At 35.3% G+C, this 17747-nt stretch overlaps 1 protein-coding gene across 1 annotated transcript in view; it reads left to right on the top strand.

Annotated features, from left to right (window-relative positions):
- The window catches only part of ROBO1 (roundabout, axon guidance receptor, homolog 1 (Drosophila)), a 147069-nt gene that overhangs the window by 19235 nt on the left and 110087 nt on the right, over nucleotides 1-17747 (top strand). Inside the window, exons 2-3 of the mRNA XM_011932798.1 lie at nucleotides 15335-15455; nucleotides 15805-15943. Of these exons, the coding sequence (XP_011788188.1) occupies nucleotides 15353-15455; nucleotides 15805-15943 (242 nt within the window). The 5' untranslated portion in view covers nucleotides 15335-15352. The remainder of the gene's footprint in view (nucleotides 1-15334; nucleotides 15456-15804; nucleotides 15944-17747) is intronic.

The following is a 17747-nucleotide window of genomic DNA, read 5'->3' on the forward strand; positions in this document are numbered from 1 at the left end:
ATGGGGTCTCACTGTGTTGCCAAGGTTGGTTTTCTAAAGGGCTGGGATTATGGGCATGAGTCAGCACACTCAGACCCAAAACAGTTTTGGATACTTTTCCAAAAGTTAGTTCCACCCACATGTTAGTTTCAGTCAAAGTAACATTACGTGACATAGAGGACTGCCTCACCAAGTATGCCTATGCTGCCTTCCACATGGAATTCCGCCAACTCTTGAAAATCACTGAGACGAAACCTGAGATGGTTGCATGCTGCTAGTTAGCATCCATGATCTATTAGTCAGAATAGACCTTCCAGAAAGCAGAAAGTGTCTCAGAAATTGGAATAATCAGCCAAAAAGAAAGTTGTACCTCATAATTAAAAATAATACCATATATTAAGCAGAAGTACTATATTAAAATGATACAAAATGAACACACATGGTCAAATAACAAACCTGCAACAGAAATTTCGGATTAGGTTGCCACCCCAGCATAGAAAGCAGACTTGCAAGTATTGTTTCTTCTCTTACTTTTTTCTTAAAATATATGCTTACACAAGCAGCTAGAGTTTCTTCAGTTTCCAAGCACTTTGATATATCTGATCAGGCCATTAAATGTCTCCCAATAGCCAAGGACTAGTGGGATTTTGCTACTGTCAGGGAGCACTTTGTTTAATTATAGGTTAAAGTAGTTTGCCAAATTAAAGGCCCAATCTTTTGTGGGTTCATGGATGATGTCCTAAATAGTTTATTTAATTCTCAGTGTTCCATTTATCAGATGAAATATTTCTCTAAAATATAGTTTTAGAATTTATCTTAAAGAATTGTTTATACATTTTATCTTTGATTTGGACAAATATTTACATATCAATACTTTTTAGTAAATTCTCTATTTTTAAAAAGTTGACTTTTCTAATTGCTTATAATCTTTCTGATTGCTTATGATAGTACGGACTGCATGTTTTTCTTTCTGTTGACATCAAGCAAAGTGAATTGTAATCTTTAAAAAAAAAAAAGTAGTACATTCAAAAGAGCATTTGATTTTACAAGATATTGTGAACAATATCCTTTCCTTAAAACAGGGTTCAAAATGCAAAAATCAAAGAAATTTTCTTAAGCCTTTTAGTTTTCAATTATTTTTAATCTGATCACTTTACAGGGGATTGAGATTTCCTTTTCATTATTTATAATTGGTGATGATTAGCATTATTTCTTCATCTTGCCCACATTATCGCTTTTATTTAAATATTCTCTCTCAAAGAATAATTCTAAGTTTTATGGTGAGGCTAGTATCTCCTCAATCTAATGCTGATTCTGCAATTCTTTTGTTTAAAGGTTAGTTACTTTAACCAAACAGCTCTTGGTAACATCTGACCACTGCCGTTTTTATCTCCTTAAGACCAAAGAATTTGATAATATGATAAATTGTACACTTGTAAAATAGTCTGTTGTGCATTAACAAAATTACTACCAGATGGTACAGGTTTACTCTTCTTAAATCTTATAAATCGAGGTGATCACAAAGCTTTAAAGGCCTATTGCATTAGAAGCAGGCTTTTGCTTAAGTCACCTTTAAGAACATCATACTGTATGGGAACATTTCAAAAGCAGTTGAGCTGAATCTGTATAATACTGGCTGAAAATGATGTAAATTTGTCTCTTTGAGGAGATAGAGTACAATTTACTAAGGAATCCATGATCTCTTATTCCTTAGTCTTTTCACATGCATGGTGTCACTCTTCTCTCATCTCAATATATCACATCACTGCATTGTTCCATGCATCATGCGTATAAAAGATCATGCCACACTTCCCCATCTTTATTAGGGAAGCTTATAAATATTCTGTTTAACCTTTAAACATTCATAATAATAAGCACATGTTTGCATGGGAACAGGAGAGCCATTCTTCTGCATAGAAGTGCATGTGGGATATTTACCTTACCACATTAGTGCTACAGACAACACATGCAAATATGAAATGTAAACATGCACATTGTTTTTTTTTTTTTTCTGTTGACAATTACATGGACTAATGACCATTAGGTTGGATGTCCAGATTGGTCAGGCTTAAATATGGGGTGTGCTGGAAGGGGGAACTTCAATTTAATGTGCTCAGGGAGGTCCATTGAGAGCAGCTATTCATTCTTCCAACCATTCAGTTTGAGGATCTATACATTTAAAAAATACTGTAAATTTGTAGTTTATGGCATGGGAAGCAAAAAAAAAATGTAAGTCGTTGTTCTCTGTCTCAAAGAAAGCCCTCTATAGAAGCTTTATGTTGGATCTATGTAGAATGACCTGCAGTGCACTTACCAAATGATCTGGAGCAACTTTTGATATTCGCAGAGCCTTAATTTTCTCATCCAAAATATAGGAAAATACACTTTCTGAGAATGTTTTCAACGTTAAAAATGATGCATGTAACAATGCTATGTACGTAGCTGGTGTTGGTATATCACAGTTCTCATTAATTAAAACAATAGCAATAATACAGATTGTTGCTTAAATACACTGGCACATTTATTAAATTTACCACAGATTCACTGATGCATTTTTTGTATACTTGCAGAAAGAACTGTCAAAGGTATTTTACACATAGAACATAATTTTTTTCAGATGTTAGGCTTTTGCAGTTCTTAAGTTCTTTAAAATTTCTATAGAAACTCCAGAGAATTTAAATGCATTTGTTATTTTAGTATGGAGTGGTCAGAATTTGAATTTGTCTTCTACAGTGCAGTATAAAATAGTGTGCTTTTAACATAAATTTGAAGATATTTGGCATTTTTTTTTTCAGAAGAGATGACTGAAATCATAAGAATTCTGTATGTCCGATCTCTTAGATTGTGAAAAATTCGGATAGTGTACTTTCTATGTAAGTGCTGTGTTTTTAAATGTTAAAACTAGGAGAAAGTTTTTGCCATCACAGAACATATATTCTGTGCAGAAGAGAGGCAGGAAATGTCAGATCAAGCTTTTCTCATTGATTTTACTTTGTTCTTTAATCTTCACACTGACTGATGTAACTTGTAGTGGACCTTTCCCATCCCTAAATGCTGGAACTCTTAGATAGGTTTCTATAGAAGCAACCTGGGATGCACAAGGTTCTGATTTCTCAGCTCAAAGTTCCAACAGTATAACCTAGACATGGGTTAGAAGCCATGTAAAACACTGATATCCCTTAGTACAATTAATACCATTTGCATTACATTTTCTGTTCAGCATGCTTTTGTCTTGGCTATGAAATGGAACCATTGATGACTAAGAGAGAACGTTCCGAATAAATATCCCTCCAAACAGTTTTTACAATACCCTTTACACAGATCATTTTCTCTGTTATTTTGTTTTCACCAATAACTATAGAAATAGAAATGGTCAGGATGAATTTATTTTTATTTCTTATTTGTCCATGAGTTAATTATTAGTTCTCAGAAAATAGCAAAAAGTACCTGTTTATAATTTTGAAGTTTACCCCACTAGAAAGCTCCTTTTTAAGCGCTAGGTCAGACCTGTTTTTCTAAGATCATATTTTCTTCCTCATATTGAGGAGTTAGCCTACTTCCTTCCTCTTAGGAGGTGTGTAGAAATATTTTAATTTATGTGAACATGTGTATTGTTGGAAGATATGGGATTTATGTATGTTTTGAACATGTTTTCCATATGAAATGAGGCACAAATTTGCCAAATGAGTGAGCTACATTCTAGCATAATCTCGTGTTCAACAAAGGAGGCTGAAGCAACTGACCATATGGATATTGAATCTCTTACCCTGGTCTGATGAGCCCTAACTTCTGATTAATCAATTAAGCTTGTCACTTGCAAGCTCTTCTTTTTCTCCTTTGACTCTTTGGGATGAAAATACCACAGAATGTGCATGAGTGTTTACTTCAATTTGGAGCTATTTGAGGAATATTTCTTCTATAGAATCTTAATTAGTAATATTAAATGTGTTTTATATTTTCTAATAAAAAATGTATTTATATAAAGTAAAATTGGTCAGTCTGTAGCAAGGAGTCCCTTTCATACCCAACCTTGATTTGACTTTGCCATGGTTGTGTCTTCTACAGACTGTAAGTCAATGTAAATTTCAAGGGTAAAAAGTTATACATGATCTCTGGAAAAGGCTTTATCTTGCAAGCATTTGGTAGTGAGGGAAATTTCTCACACTGGACCAAACTATAGAGCTAAGTGTAAGAACCCACAGAGAGGAAAAGGGATTTACTGTTGGCAAAGTCTTTTCAGCTGGTGTACTTGTAATTCAGAAGAGCCAAGAGTTTGAAAATGAGCTTTTCTCCCCTCAAATACTATGAACATTTGTCATCTTTATTTCCGGAGTATAGTCATAATTCCCTTGTAGATTTTTATTTCAGGCTGTCTTAGCAGTGATCGTATGTAAATTCAGAATTAGAGCCAGATGGTTGGATGAGGTGATAAAAACCAAACCTGGTTTTGTGGGAAAGTGAAAATTGCCCATAAGACTTTGTTTTTTACCTTTAAAACAGCAGGACACTGTTTCATGAGACCTGTGAAGGAAATAATACATTAACTTTAATAGCTATAAGCTAAATCAATTTTTCATATTAATGCTGAATGCTAGCATGTAATCTACCTAGAATTTTCACAGAGGTAAAAATCAATTAGCTTTCTTACTTTTAGAAGATAGCTAACAAAGGCTAAAACCACTCTTTATATTGGGGTTCTAGTCTTAATGACTTGGGAACCAGACACCTGGGGAATCTGCTAAAAGCCTTCACTGTTTTATCTGCTCTCCATTTCATCAGCACTCAGCAGTTGTCTGTTCCTGGCTAATACTATAAATTAGAAGGGGCTTTCCTGGCTGATTGCTTTAGGCTACGTACCTCTGTCTAGCCCAGGAAAATGGGCGTCCAGCAGAAAAATGCCATACCCAAGGCTTCATATTGTCTTTGAGCTACACTTAAGCAAGCAAAATTGGTATGTTTAAAGAGAGCTGTGTTACTTCTTTCTATTATTTATTAAAAGTAGGAATCATAAAAAGGTTCTCTGGTGATATACTTTTGATAGAGAGCAAGATACTAATTTATACTTTCATGAAGAAAATCACCCTTTCCTTTAACTATGTCTCTCTGCAGGGTGGCTGCCACTTACCTGCAATTAGCAGTACAGCTCTTCCTGAGGTGGTCTATAACCAAATTATCATAGGTGTGCTTCTGCAGCAGCAGACAGCCAACTACCAATTTATAAATTGCTATGAGGAAGAAATGAGAAGTTTAGGAGGAGAAATGGAAATAGCAGGGAAGTGCAGCTGCCAGAGTCCTAGGCGGGGACTCTCCCAGGCCTGTGTTCTCAGCTGGCAGCTCACCAAGCTGTGCAAAGAGCCACGTGTTCCCACTGGGATAATTGCTTTTTCTGCATGAGTCTCTTGTTGCTTCTCTCTGATGATCAAGAGTGTTTAAACTCCTGGCTGAATTCATGTTGGTTTTCAAATGGTATTGTGAAGTGTACCAGGAAACAAATGAAACTGGATCGTGTTCTCTTGTGTGTAGGTAGCCCGGGCAAATGTGGGACGCCAATGGAGAGATCCGAATTGCCTATTTTTCCTCTCAGTTCCACTCCTAAGAGAGTAGTTGAAAGACCTGAAACAAGTTGTGGCTTTTCTCCATCCAATGCTGTCCTTTTTTAATGTCACCTGGAATTTTTAGAATGGTCATTTGATGGCTTTCAATTTATCATTCTCATATTTTCTTTACAATGTGTGTGTACTTGCCCCGGTGTCCTTTTGTTATATAAAACATTTTTTGTGCAAATCCCAGGAACATTATTTACACTTGAAGCAGGCTGTAAATGATGAAATAGCCTTCACTTGAGAATGGACGAGTGAATCATTTGTAAAATCTAGGTACTTTTTACAGTTTAATTGAAAGCTGACTAATCTGGGTATAATTATTTTATAGCCTAGAAGAAAAAGCAAAATCTTATAAATATTAGTATACAATCTGTTTTCCTTAGTTTCACCCATCTTGGGGTACAGTGCTGTCATTTTGTGTTATGAGTTCATATTAGACTGGTCTTGAGTTAAAGACAAGTTTACCTGACAGCCTGTGGATGCACAACGTGAAACCAGATCATATCTAATCAAGAGACTTGAGTGGGAAGTAATTAAAATAATGCATTTCTCCTTCCTCCTTTTCCTTCTCCTCCTCCTTCCCCTTTCTCTCTCTTTTAGGTCCCTGTGAACCAGAATAAAATAGGAATAGAGGGAGGTAACAAATTTTGGGAAAATGAATAAAAAATCAATAGCTTTTATAAAAAATATAAAGATCAAAACATCTTTAATAAACTTTGCTAACCAAGAACCGTGACTTGGCTGAGGTTTATTGTTTATTTAATCTAAAATAAAACATTTGCTTTGGTATTTAATATAAAATCATTTTGTCATAAATGCATAGAATTTTAAAATTATTTTATGAGATTAGTACAAATAAATATATAAAATATATGTTTTTATAGAGTATATAAAAAGAAATTTCTTGAAATTTGTTCTTACACTTAAGTATTGGTCACTAGATCGGTAAGTATAAGTTGCTTCTATCAATTTTTTTTATGGTGATGGTTTTGAATTGATTTATCAACAATTTACATTTTTATCTGATACCTAACTACATTAAAATTTAGGTCTTAAAGACAAACAGCAAAATTATTAATGTGTATGTTCAGAAATATAATTTATCTGGATATGATATTAAAGCATAGTTAATAAAAACATGAAATTATTTAATAAGAGATATAGTTTTTTAAAGTAATCTTTTTGCAGTACCTACCTGGGAACATGACAAAGAAATATAAAATAAGAAATACTGTATTTTCTTTTATATTGTATAATATCTGAATTTTATGAATTATTTTTACTTGATTATATATTTTTAGGTTACTAGGATACTTTTGAGATTGATTATCCAATTCTTTGTCTATCATTTATACAAAATAATTATGGTACTAGCAATGCCTTTGCTTAATTAGAATGCAATAAAGCATGATTATTTTTGACAAATAGGATGGCATGCATTAGACAATATGAATGCTTTAATCTGAACTGCGTAACATTAAAGGCTGATATTATTCTTGCAGCCAGATTGGAAAGTAATGGGTATTACTTTGCCTCCTCTTATTCTCTGCACCCTCCTCGGATAAGTTATTTTTTTCTGGATTGTTAACTGTTGTTGTTGTTGTTTTGTTGTTGTTGTTGTTAATTTGATGCCAAAATTTAGAGAAATAAAAGCCGTTATTGTTGTGACTCTTCTTCATATGTTTCTGTTGAAAGGAGTCCTTAGGGACCATCTAAAACTGTCCTGCAGCTGATTTCACCAAGGGGAATGTCTGGGGGCTCTGACTGGCCATCTGGGTTACCTGCCTCTCATTGTTGTGAAGAAGCCATGCCAGGCACTTCTGTAGTTCCCAACAGCTTGCTCTCTATTCTATAGGTCAAAGATCCAGGCAGAATTGACAGCATTTCTATGAAGAGATATTCTGCACAAGGAGAATTAGTGGTGAATTGTTTAAGGATGATACTCTAGACTGTAATTCAAAACCTCTCACCTCACTTACTTTGCAAAATAGTGTGAAAACGAATTGGTGGTAACGAATCAAGTTTTTTTCCTGAAAAAATAATTTCTAAACTCAGGTGCTTTAGACAACTTCATTCTTCAGGTAAATCCCACTTGTCAAGCCCTTACTACTATAAATGAATATTTTCAAGCCTTTAATCTTTTCGAAGATTATAAAAATTTAGTACTGCATAATTGCTTATTGGTATGATGATACCTATGTGTGTCTTATCTTTGTTAGTTGAAACGTATTTCTCTTTTAGCATTATAAATCAATATTCTATTATTCATTGTTTTGATGTATTTTTAAATAGTATTTTTAGTAAAGCACAGATTTTGCATGTAAAATATATTAAAGGAAATGAGATAAATTCTATGACAGTTTGGTGGTTAGCCATTTGAAATCATCTTTGAAGCCCTTAATATAATTAGCGGTTTTGTTTTTGGTCTGTTGAATTCAAGTCACATTAGGTTAATGTAATTAAAAGCAGAAAAGAATTTGTGTAGCCAAACTAGTTAATTAGCTCCAGTCTGTTTAGTGTGTTAACCTAGAGGTGTATGGATAACATTGTGGGGGTGATGTCTGAAAAAAAAAAAAAAAAAAAAATTCCTGTGTAACAGATACTGCAAATCATCTGACTTGCTTTAGGGTAGAAAATGAAGACATCGCAAGGAGTTCATTTTAAGTTCATCTTTATTTCTGATTGTGAGCACTGATTTCAGGGTAAGCTGTATACTCTAGAATAACCCAATCAAAAAACTTACAGAATTTATGTTTTAAAAGGGAACTGAACAAAAAAAGTTTACTGAATTTACTTTTTTAAAGGCAGTATATTTCTTTGTGTGCAAAGGTAAATTTTTTTTCTTGTATTCTGGAAATAAGAATACTGATGCTAGTTTTTCCATGCTAACCAGAGACATAAAATGGTTTTCTTCACTTTTGGTAGAAAAGCTGCATCTTAAACCTGATTATTCTCTATAATTATTCAGTAAACAATTCAGTAAAGGAGATGAAGGCAGGATTTCCTACTGCTTAGAGAAGTCTTTACCCCTAAGAAAAGTAGTCATTTCTAGTTTTTTACAGGGAAAATTCCTGGTGTATAAAAGTCGTGTATATTAAACACATCAAGAATTTTTACATTTTTATGTCTCTAAAACATTTTTTTAAACCTGAGACTATTACAGAGAAAAGTAGAAAGTTTAAATATATTTAAACTTTAAAATTCTTTATCTTCTTCTCCTCCCTCCTCTGTCTCTTTCCCAAAAAGGAGCAAGACCAGTGGGACATTTTTTTGTTTTGCTTTGCTTTCATCAAGTATGTATATAGCTAAGGGCCTCTTTAAGCACCGTCTAGAGCTTATGGAAATGTGGTCTTCTAATGTGGTTACTATTGCGGGCTGGTAAGGTATATGGTAATGAGGAAGGAAGACCTCTGCATTTTTGACATAGGCTAAATGCCAGCACATTGTCTGAAACTTTAACATGTTCTGCTTCTCCACTACCCGGATTATGTTAATTGAAGTAGTGCTCCAGCAGTTCAGTGTTTAACATTGTGTCTGTTCATTACACAAACTGGTTTTTGATAGGTTTACAATTCAACTGTCAAATCCAGCCGCAGGAGGAGACTTGCCAAGAAATATTTTAGCTTATTTTAAATAGTGCTATTTTCACATTTGTAGTGTTTTGTTTGTGTTAGACATATTTTTCTTCCCTATGTAGACAGAGAAAACATTCATTTTTGGCTTACGTAGGGGCACCACAGTTTAAAATATATAAACTCACCCTAAATTCACAATCAGTATTTTTGTATGACTCAACATAAAATGTTGATTTCTTTTTGCTTTTGTGTCTGTGTGTCACGGAGTCTCACTCTGTCACCCAGGCTGGAGCGTAGTGGCACGATCTCGGCTCTCTGCAACCTCTGCTTCCCAGGTTCAAGCGATTCTCCTGCCTCAGCCTTCAGAGTAGCTGGGACTACAGGCACGTGCCACCACACCAAGCTAACTATTTATTTATTTATTTATTTTAGTAGAGATGGGGTTTCACCATGTTGGCCAGGCTGGTCTCAAACTGTTGACCTCAGGTGATCCACCCGCCTCGGTCTCCCAAAGTGCTGGGATTACAGGCGTGGGCCACTGCACTCGGCCAGAATGTTGATTGTTACTAGGAGGCACTGCTTGAAAGTGTGCTATATTCAATCAGGGTCATAGTACTATGTCATTTTTCTGTTCTTTTGTTTATTGAAATGAACAGTCCACCATGGATTCCATATTTGTGACCATTGAAAGTAGAATTACGGCCTTTTAAGGTCCATTTCAATGTAGTCATTGACATAATGCCAAAATTAATTTGAATTTATGGCAATTGAAAGCTGTCATTTTTCTTCTCTTTTTTAAGTTCATTTGCCCTACTCTGTGGTTTGTTCTTTCACTTCTGCCAGTTTCTATCTCTATCATCCCTGAGGCAGTAAGTGTCTCTCAGGCTTGGTAAGGCTTATTTTTTCATTTTTTGTAACATCTACTTTGGGGTCCTTAACCATTATTGTCAGTGAGTATATAACAGAATGTTGTATTTTATAATGAAATTGGTTTATTGATGAGGTGGGAAATTTATGGGGGAGAGTATTTATACGAATCTGGGAAATCTGAGCAGTTTTTCCTTAAATACAATAAGTATTATTTATATTATCTAATTGTATCTCTTCCTTCCTTTTGTCATTTGAATCCAGCAGTTATTTAGTCCAGAACTAGGTCTTTAGAACACAGTTTCTCAATCCCTGCATTATTGACAGTTTGAGTCAGATAATTCTTTGATGTGTATTTCTGGCCTCTACTTACTAGATACCAGTAGTGCCGCCTCCCACCCCCACACTCTTCAGTCCCCCAATCCCACACCAAGTTCTGACAACAAAATATGCCTGCAGACATTGCCAGATATCTCCTGGCAGAGGGGAGGTGATTGCCTCCGTTGAGAACCACTGCTTTGGATGAGATAATAATGATCTATAAAGCCTACCATTTACTTGTTTCTAAGTCTTATGCTGTGTCGATGCAAATATATATTTTCCTGATGAAACCAGTGCAGGTTGCTTTAGTAATTACAGTCATGCATTGATTAATGACAGGGATACGTCCTGACAAATGCATCGTGAGGTGATGTGATTGTTGTGTGGCCATGGTAGAGTTTACTTACAAACCCACACGGTATGGCCTGCTACACACCTAGGCTATACGATATAGCCAGTTCCTCCTAGGCCACAAACCTGTACGGTATGCTACTGCATTGAATACTGTAGGCAATTCCAACACAACGGCAAGTTTTCATGTCTCTAAATCTATCTCAACGTAGAAAAGGCAATGCATTGGGGAACAATCTTACAACAGCCACAACATCACTAGGAACTTTTCAGCTCCATTATAATCTTACAGGATCGTCATCATATATGAGGTTCATCCTTAACTGAATGTTATTATGTGACCTATAATTGTCATTTTAATAAAAAGCTACTGGATTTAGCCTAAGGAAGGAATATTGTTTTTTATTAGACAGATCAAAACCAATATTGAATCATTAACTACATATGTGTAATAAATAATTATAATAACAATGTGCAGGCATTTTCTAAGGGCTTCATATGGTTCATTTCATAATCTTCATAATATCCTTAGAGTTATATATTAATAGGATTTCCATTTTAGAGTTGAAAAGCAGAGATACAGAGGAACTAATATCTTGGCTAAAGTTACACATACATAATAAAAAGTAGTGTGACTCCAGAGCCCATGCTCACTTTGCTTTCCTAAGTATATGTATCTGAAAATTTATCTAGGATTTAGAAATCTTTTTTAAAAATGTTACATTTTCGTATATATTTGGTTGTCTTTGGACTTTACCTAGGTAATTTTGGTAAAGAATACCTTGAGTAGATAAACAAAGGAGCTATTTAGTTGACCTTATTTAGTCATTGATGATTAATATCTCTGCTATTGTTACAAAAAGTGCATTTTTCTCATTAAAAGTGTTTTGAAAATTTAATATTTTTCAGGCCTTGAATTTGTTTTATATTTTTGCATTGATATGAAAGTTTTACATGTATGAACACTGTGTAACCACATTCTTTTAGTCATATTATGTTACTAATGAAAACAGCTTTTCATGATGCTTAATTTATCCAATAACATTTCTTGTAGAAAAAATTGACAGAGTAAACAAACTCCAGCTTTGTTTACTTACAAAGGATAGAGAAAGTATTTGTAAAATGCCTGGTGGGTTACTTTCAATTTACACAGCCAATGTGATTTAGTTGTAAAAGATGGCTATAAAATAAATTTTGATGGAAAAGAAACAGTTTTTCTATCTATATTCGACACCAAACACATGGACATGAGCTCAGAATAGATCTGATAGATTCAGTGATAGAATTTTTTCCATGATTAAGCCAAGTGTAATATACAACTGGAGCTACAGTAATAGGGTGTATACTACAAAGTCCTTAGGCCTTTATAGATCTCTTTGAATTTTGGTTTACCTCAGCTATTGTTTCCTCCCGTTCATCTCGAAATTGGAATTTTTTCATGTCTGTGGATCTCCTGGCAGTCCCCTCATTACTCTTGTTAACTAAATCCCCCTCCTTCTCCATGTGTATGGATTCTTTCAACATATAATAGCATTGGGCTGTCATATATAATGTTAATTGGTGCCCCACGTGTGCATAAGCAAGTTGATTTAAAACTCTACATTCCCAAGTATTTAATATGTATAAAAGTAAATTAGTACTATATTATACTGAAGCTGTAGAAATAAATCTACACTGTTGCAAATTATTTATATGTTATTATCCTTTGACTCGCAATTTTTCTATGTATTTGCATGTCTTAAAATTGTCCTTAAAGCCTTACATTTTATAGTAGATAAAAAACATTGAACACTTACTTTTAAAACAAAGAGAATGTTAAATTATGTGTTTATTTCCTCTTATTTTGGTATATCTTTTATGTATCATTGTATAATTCTTTCAGCAATAAACTTGTCTCCTAAATATCCAGAGATTTCAAGGTTAGATTCTGAGGCATAACAAGAGGCTCGGTATGCTATCCAAAGTTATAGAACTAATAAGAAAACATCTAGCTACACCTCAGCTCACTTAACTTCCATTTCAGATATTGGATTTTTCATCTTCCTCTTTTCCTGTAATAATTTTGTTTCCTTAGGGTTTTTGGAAATGCTTATGTGAGTGTTCCAAAATCAGTGCATGAAAGGTTACAAAAGTTCTTAGGAAAGATTTTGATAAGATGATACTCAAATTGTTCTGGACCTCAAGAACTCAAGTTTTTTAAACTCAAGTTTATTAAACATTAAGATAATAAGGATGTGAGCTGTGCATTTATTTTCATTTGTATAACGCGTATAGCCAAAGACACATATCTTACCTAAAGTCTTCACCTTGTTCCAACTTGTGTGACATTGCACAAGTCATTTCCTCTCACAAAATTTTTACTATTTACAACGCATTGTAACAGGGGCTCCCATAAGGAATTACATATGCTCCTCTGCTTCAGTGTTCACACTAAAGTCAGGGACTGACATTAGGAAGCGTAATTAAAACATATTGTTACAGTGCGCATACCAGAGGTCTGTGGGAGGAGAGTTATACTTTTCTGAGCCTCTGTTCCCTTTAGTGAAAAGTGAGGTGATTTTAACACTTCCCCAAACAGTCTCACAGCAGGGTTATGATAAAGGCAGAAATTTAAATGATATATTAAAATGACTTTATGAAGCATAAGATCATTAGCAATATAAACCAATAGCCTTAAGTTGGGTATACATTTAAGAATCCCACTTTGCTACCTCCCAAGGAAATAACTGCACGTATGAGAAAAGTGTATACAAAAGAATGCCGATTTCAGTGCTGTTCATCAGCGGGAAGAACGAGATATCTGTATTACCTGGCACTGATATCTTAAATATCTATCAGTAGGGGAATAGTTAGGTAAAATGTAGTAAACCCAAACGTTAGAATTGTGTGTAACCATGGAAATTGATGCTGAGGATCTGTGTGAAATTTCTTGAACATTTAAAATATAAAAATGCCTCATACTGTTGAAAATGCAGATTACAAAACAGCATATATAACATGATTCTACTTTAGGAAAATAATGTGTATGTATATATGTTTATATGTGTATATATATATAAACACAACATTCACTGTAAATGCGTATCTCTGTATATGCATGCGTGTATGTGAGTGTGTATGTATACACACATAATTGAAAGACGAATGTTCAAAAGGACTAACATGAACGTGCATTTTTTGTGTGACATTTTCTGTATATTTCTCTATTTGAAAATGTGAGTATGTATGAAAAAATAAAACAATTTAATATATCTTATAACTGTTATAAACCTTATAGAAATATTTTAACTTGGATAACAGACTAACAATAGTAGTTTACATTCAGCAACAGTGTTTTGAGTGACTACTGTGTACAGGCATTGTTCTGGGTATGAGAGACAGAATGATGAATGATGCGGAGAAAAATCCCTAGATGGTAATCCGGAGCAGGCTGATCATTTGTTTATGATGCTACTGAAAAAATAAAATCAAGTTCTAAACCCACAAAAATTAAAAGCTTTGTTAATGTTTTGTTTCCTCTAATATTTAAAGACTTGGCCAGAATGCCTCGTTTGGATGCCTTGATTGAAATAAATCCATTTAGGCATTCAGAACTGTGAGGGGGCCTCACCTTTGCAAAGTAGTAGTTTCAATGAACTGCTTAGTGTATAATGAAAAAAATGTGCTTGTGTGTTTCCCTCCCTTCCTCCCCCGCTCCTTCTGTCCCTTCCTCCCTCCCTCCCTGCCTCCCTTCCTTCCTTCTTCCTTCTTCCTTTATCTAGTTGGTAACTATGAGGTAAAAACCTCTATGAATAAACCTTCTGGAAATTGTCCCTCATGAAACCTTTCTAAGATCAGGACATTGTAGAGATTCGTGGGTAATTGAACTCAACTCTCATCCAAAAGCGTGTTAAATTAAGGATAGTCCAATCTTAATTCGTGTTTAGTTTCAGTCGACTTCTTGTACTATATGCCTGAGAACATTTAAAATTGATTTGTATTCAATTATATGTTCAAGAGTGTACCCAAATGTGTCGTTCCTGATGATTTATTGGGACCTATTCATTCTCTGCTTCCCAAGTCCCCAAAAACCAGCTTGGGTGGCAGCAACATCACGTTTTTAAGGAAATGACAGGTTCTACTATATTTTTGCAATGAAGATACATTCCTTTAAAGCAACTCTGGCAAACTAAGTTATTAGAGACATTTTAGTTAATTCATATAATGCTGGAATACATTTTCTTGAAATCACTTATAGCTAATATATATTTCTATATTAATTATAGTCATAGGGTATTAAGAATTTTATTTTTCCTCTTGCTAACCAAATTATTCACGCAATTTTTTGTGGTTTTTCACTTAACTAAATAATATGAAATAACTTGGCCGAGTGGGCAACAAGTTTCTAGCTATGCAGAATATAACTTTACATGAAATGTAAGTAAGGAGAAACACTTTTGCTTTTTTTATATTGTACCTTTGGAGTCAGTTCTCTTTAAGGTTACTACCTACAAATAGCAAATACTACACATTAGCTGTTTGATGTAATTTGTGCTTTGATGTGTATGCTTAGAAAGTAGTCTTCATTTGTGAAGACCTCTGTCAGGTAAACATAGCTGAAGCAATTTTAATAGTATTCATGTGAAACTTTTTTTTAAGATACGAGGAGGAAAACTCATGATCACTTACACCCGTAAAAGTGACGCTGGCAAATATGTTTGTGTTGGTACCAATATGGTTGGGGAACGTGAGAGTGAAGTAGCAGAACTAACTGTTTTAGGTAAGTACAATTTTATTTAAGCTTCTTACTGAAAAATAGATCTCTTATCATTTTGTATCTGTATAGAAGGGAGAAAGAAATATTGTTAAGCCAAGTATTTTTGTGGGGTGGGTAGAAAGATGAGAGAAGAAATCAGAAAAGCAGCCTGAGATAAAATAGCCAAAGATGTGGGAGGAGGACTAGGAGGAAGCACTAAACCTAGGGAGAAGCTTCTAGAATGAGCAGACTCTGTGGAATAATTTCCTCACTAATATTTTAAATTAAAAATATGCTCTTACTGAACTCCTAAAGTGTTTTTCAGCTGGTTCATTTTAAAATTTTACCTTAAGGCGGCTCTTTTTAATTTTAGAGAGACCATCATTTGTGAAGAGACCCAGTAACTTGGCAGTAACTGTGGATGACAGTGCAGAATTTAAATGTGAGGCCCGAGGTGACCCTGTACCTACGGTACGATGGAGGAAAGATGATGGAGAGCTGCCCAAATCCAGGTACACATCAGAGTTTCATGATGTGATTTATCAACTCAGCATTTCTACATTTTTCATCACATCATCTCCACATCCAGGCCGTTAGAGTAGTCCATTCTAGAATCCTCTATCAGGGGCCAGATACAATACTGGAGATAATTAGAAACAGGAGGTTGCCATCCTGCTTTCTCTGAGGCTTTCAGAGAAGAACTGTGCATTCATGACCCTGGGCTGCACAGGGAACCCTTGTAAAATGTGATATTCTTTAATATCACAGGTTTCTCCTCTGTTCAGCCAGATGACAGTTAATACTAATTTCTTGGAATGGTAGTAGGCAGGAAAGGGAGGAAAGATACAGGCATTAAGGATGTGTCCATGAGCCAATTAAAAATCAGGCTTCCTTTTCCTCAGCTAAAATATCACCGGGGAATGGTAGGAGAAGTCAGAGTTTCTTGATAATCTGTCAAGTCCTTAAATTGGCCAGGAGCAGAGATGCACAAGGGAACGAGCCAATAAAATAAAGGCTTTCAGGTATTGTCAGTGGGCTGTCTTCTCCAGTATGTTCACTGATTCAGCAAACATGTGTTGAGCCTTCTCTCTAGGTGTTGGGATTACAGTAGTGGTTTAGACCTAGTTTCTGCCCTCAAGGAGCTCACAAAATGGAACGTATTGATAGACACAGAGTAACAATATCAAGCTGATATGGTCTGAGTCTGTGTCCCCACCCAAATCTCACCTTGAGTCATGAGATTCACGTGTTAAGTGTGGAACTAGTTGGAGATGGTTGAATCGTAGAGGTAGTTTCCCCCATGCTGTTCTGTGATAGTGAGTGAGTTCTCATGAGATCTGATGGCTTTATAAGCGTCTGGCATTTCCCCTGCTGGCACTCATTCTCTCTCCTGTCGCCCTGTGAAGAGGCGCCTTCCGCCATGATTGTAACTTTCCTGAGGTCTCCCCAGCCATGTGGAACTGTGAGTCAATTAAACCTCTTTCCTTTATAAATTACCCAATTTCGGGTATTTCTTCATAGCAGTGTGAGAACAGACTAATAGACAAGCTCTTTCGTCACATAGAGGTAAACCTATGCCAGCTCAGAGGGGGGGATTTGAATTTCAGAGAGAGTTCTCAAAGAAACATGACACATAAGTAACGTCTTGAAAAATATGTATCAGTCTGATAAGGAAGAAGAGAAGAATATTCCAGGAAATGGGTTATCACAACATAGACACAAGCTGAGAAGGAATGTCATATCTTTTGAGTGGCATAAAGTTTAGCATAGCTAGGGCATAGGATTTATGATGAGAAGTTATGAGATATCAGCTTGAAACTAAGAAGGGCTTTGTGTAATAAAGAATTTCTAATATTATATGCACATTGGTGCGCCAAGACTGTTAGTATAAATAGGTTTACCCTTTAGAAAAATTAATTTTGTTGGCCGCGCGCAGTGGCACACACCTATAATCCGAGAACTTTGGGAGGTCGAGGTGGGCAGATCATCTGAGGTCAGGAGTTCGAGACCAGCCTGGTCAACATGGTGAAACATCATCTCTACTAAAATACAAAAATTAGCCAGGTGTGGTGGCACATGCCTATAATACCAGCTGCTCGGGAGGCTGAGGCAGGAGAATTGCTTGAGCCTGGGCGGCGGAGGTTGCAGTGAGTGAACCGAGATCACACCACTACACTTCAGCCTGAGTGCCAGAGTGTGACTCCATGTCCAAAAAATAATAAGAGGAAAAATTAATTTTGTTAGCACTATGGGTGTTACATTATTCTGGGGAGAGGCTAATGGCAGGGACACTATTTTTGTGGTTGTCCGGATCAA

This window comes from Colobus angolensis, unplaced genomic scaffold, assembly GCF_000951035.1.
Source record: "Colobus angolensis palliatus isolate OR3802 unplaced genomic scaffold, Cang.pa_1.0 Scaffold98, whole genome shotgun sequence".
Classification (NCBI taxonomy): Eukaryota; Metazoa; Chordata; class Mammalia; order Primates; family Cercopithecidae; genus Colobus; species Colobus angolensis.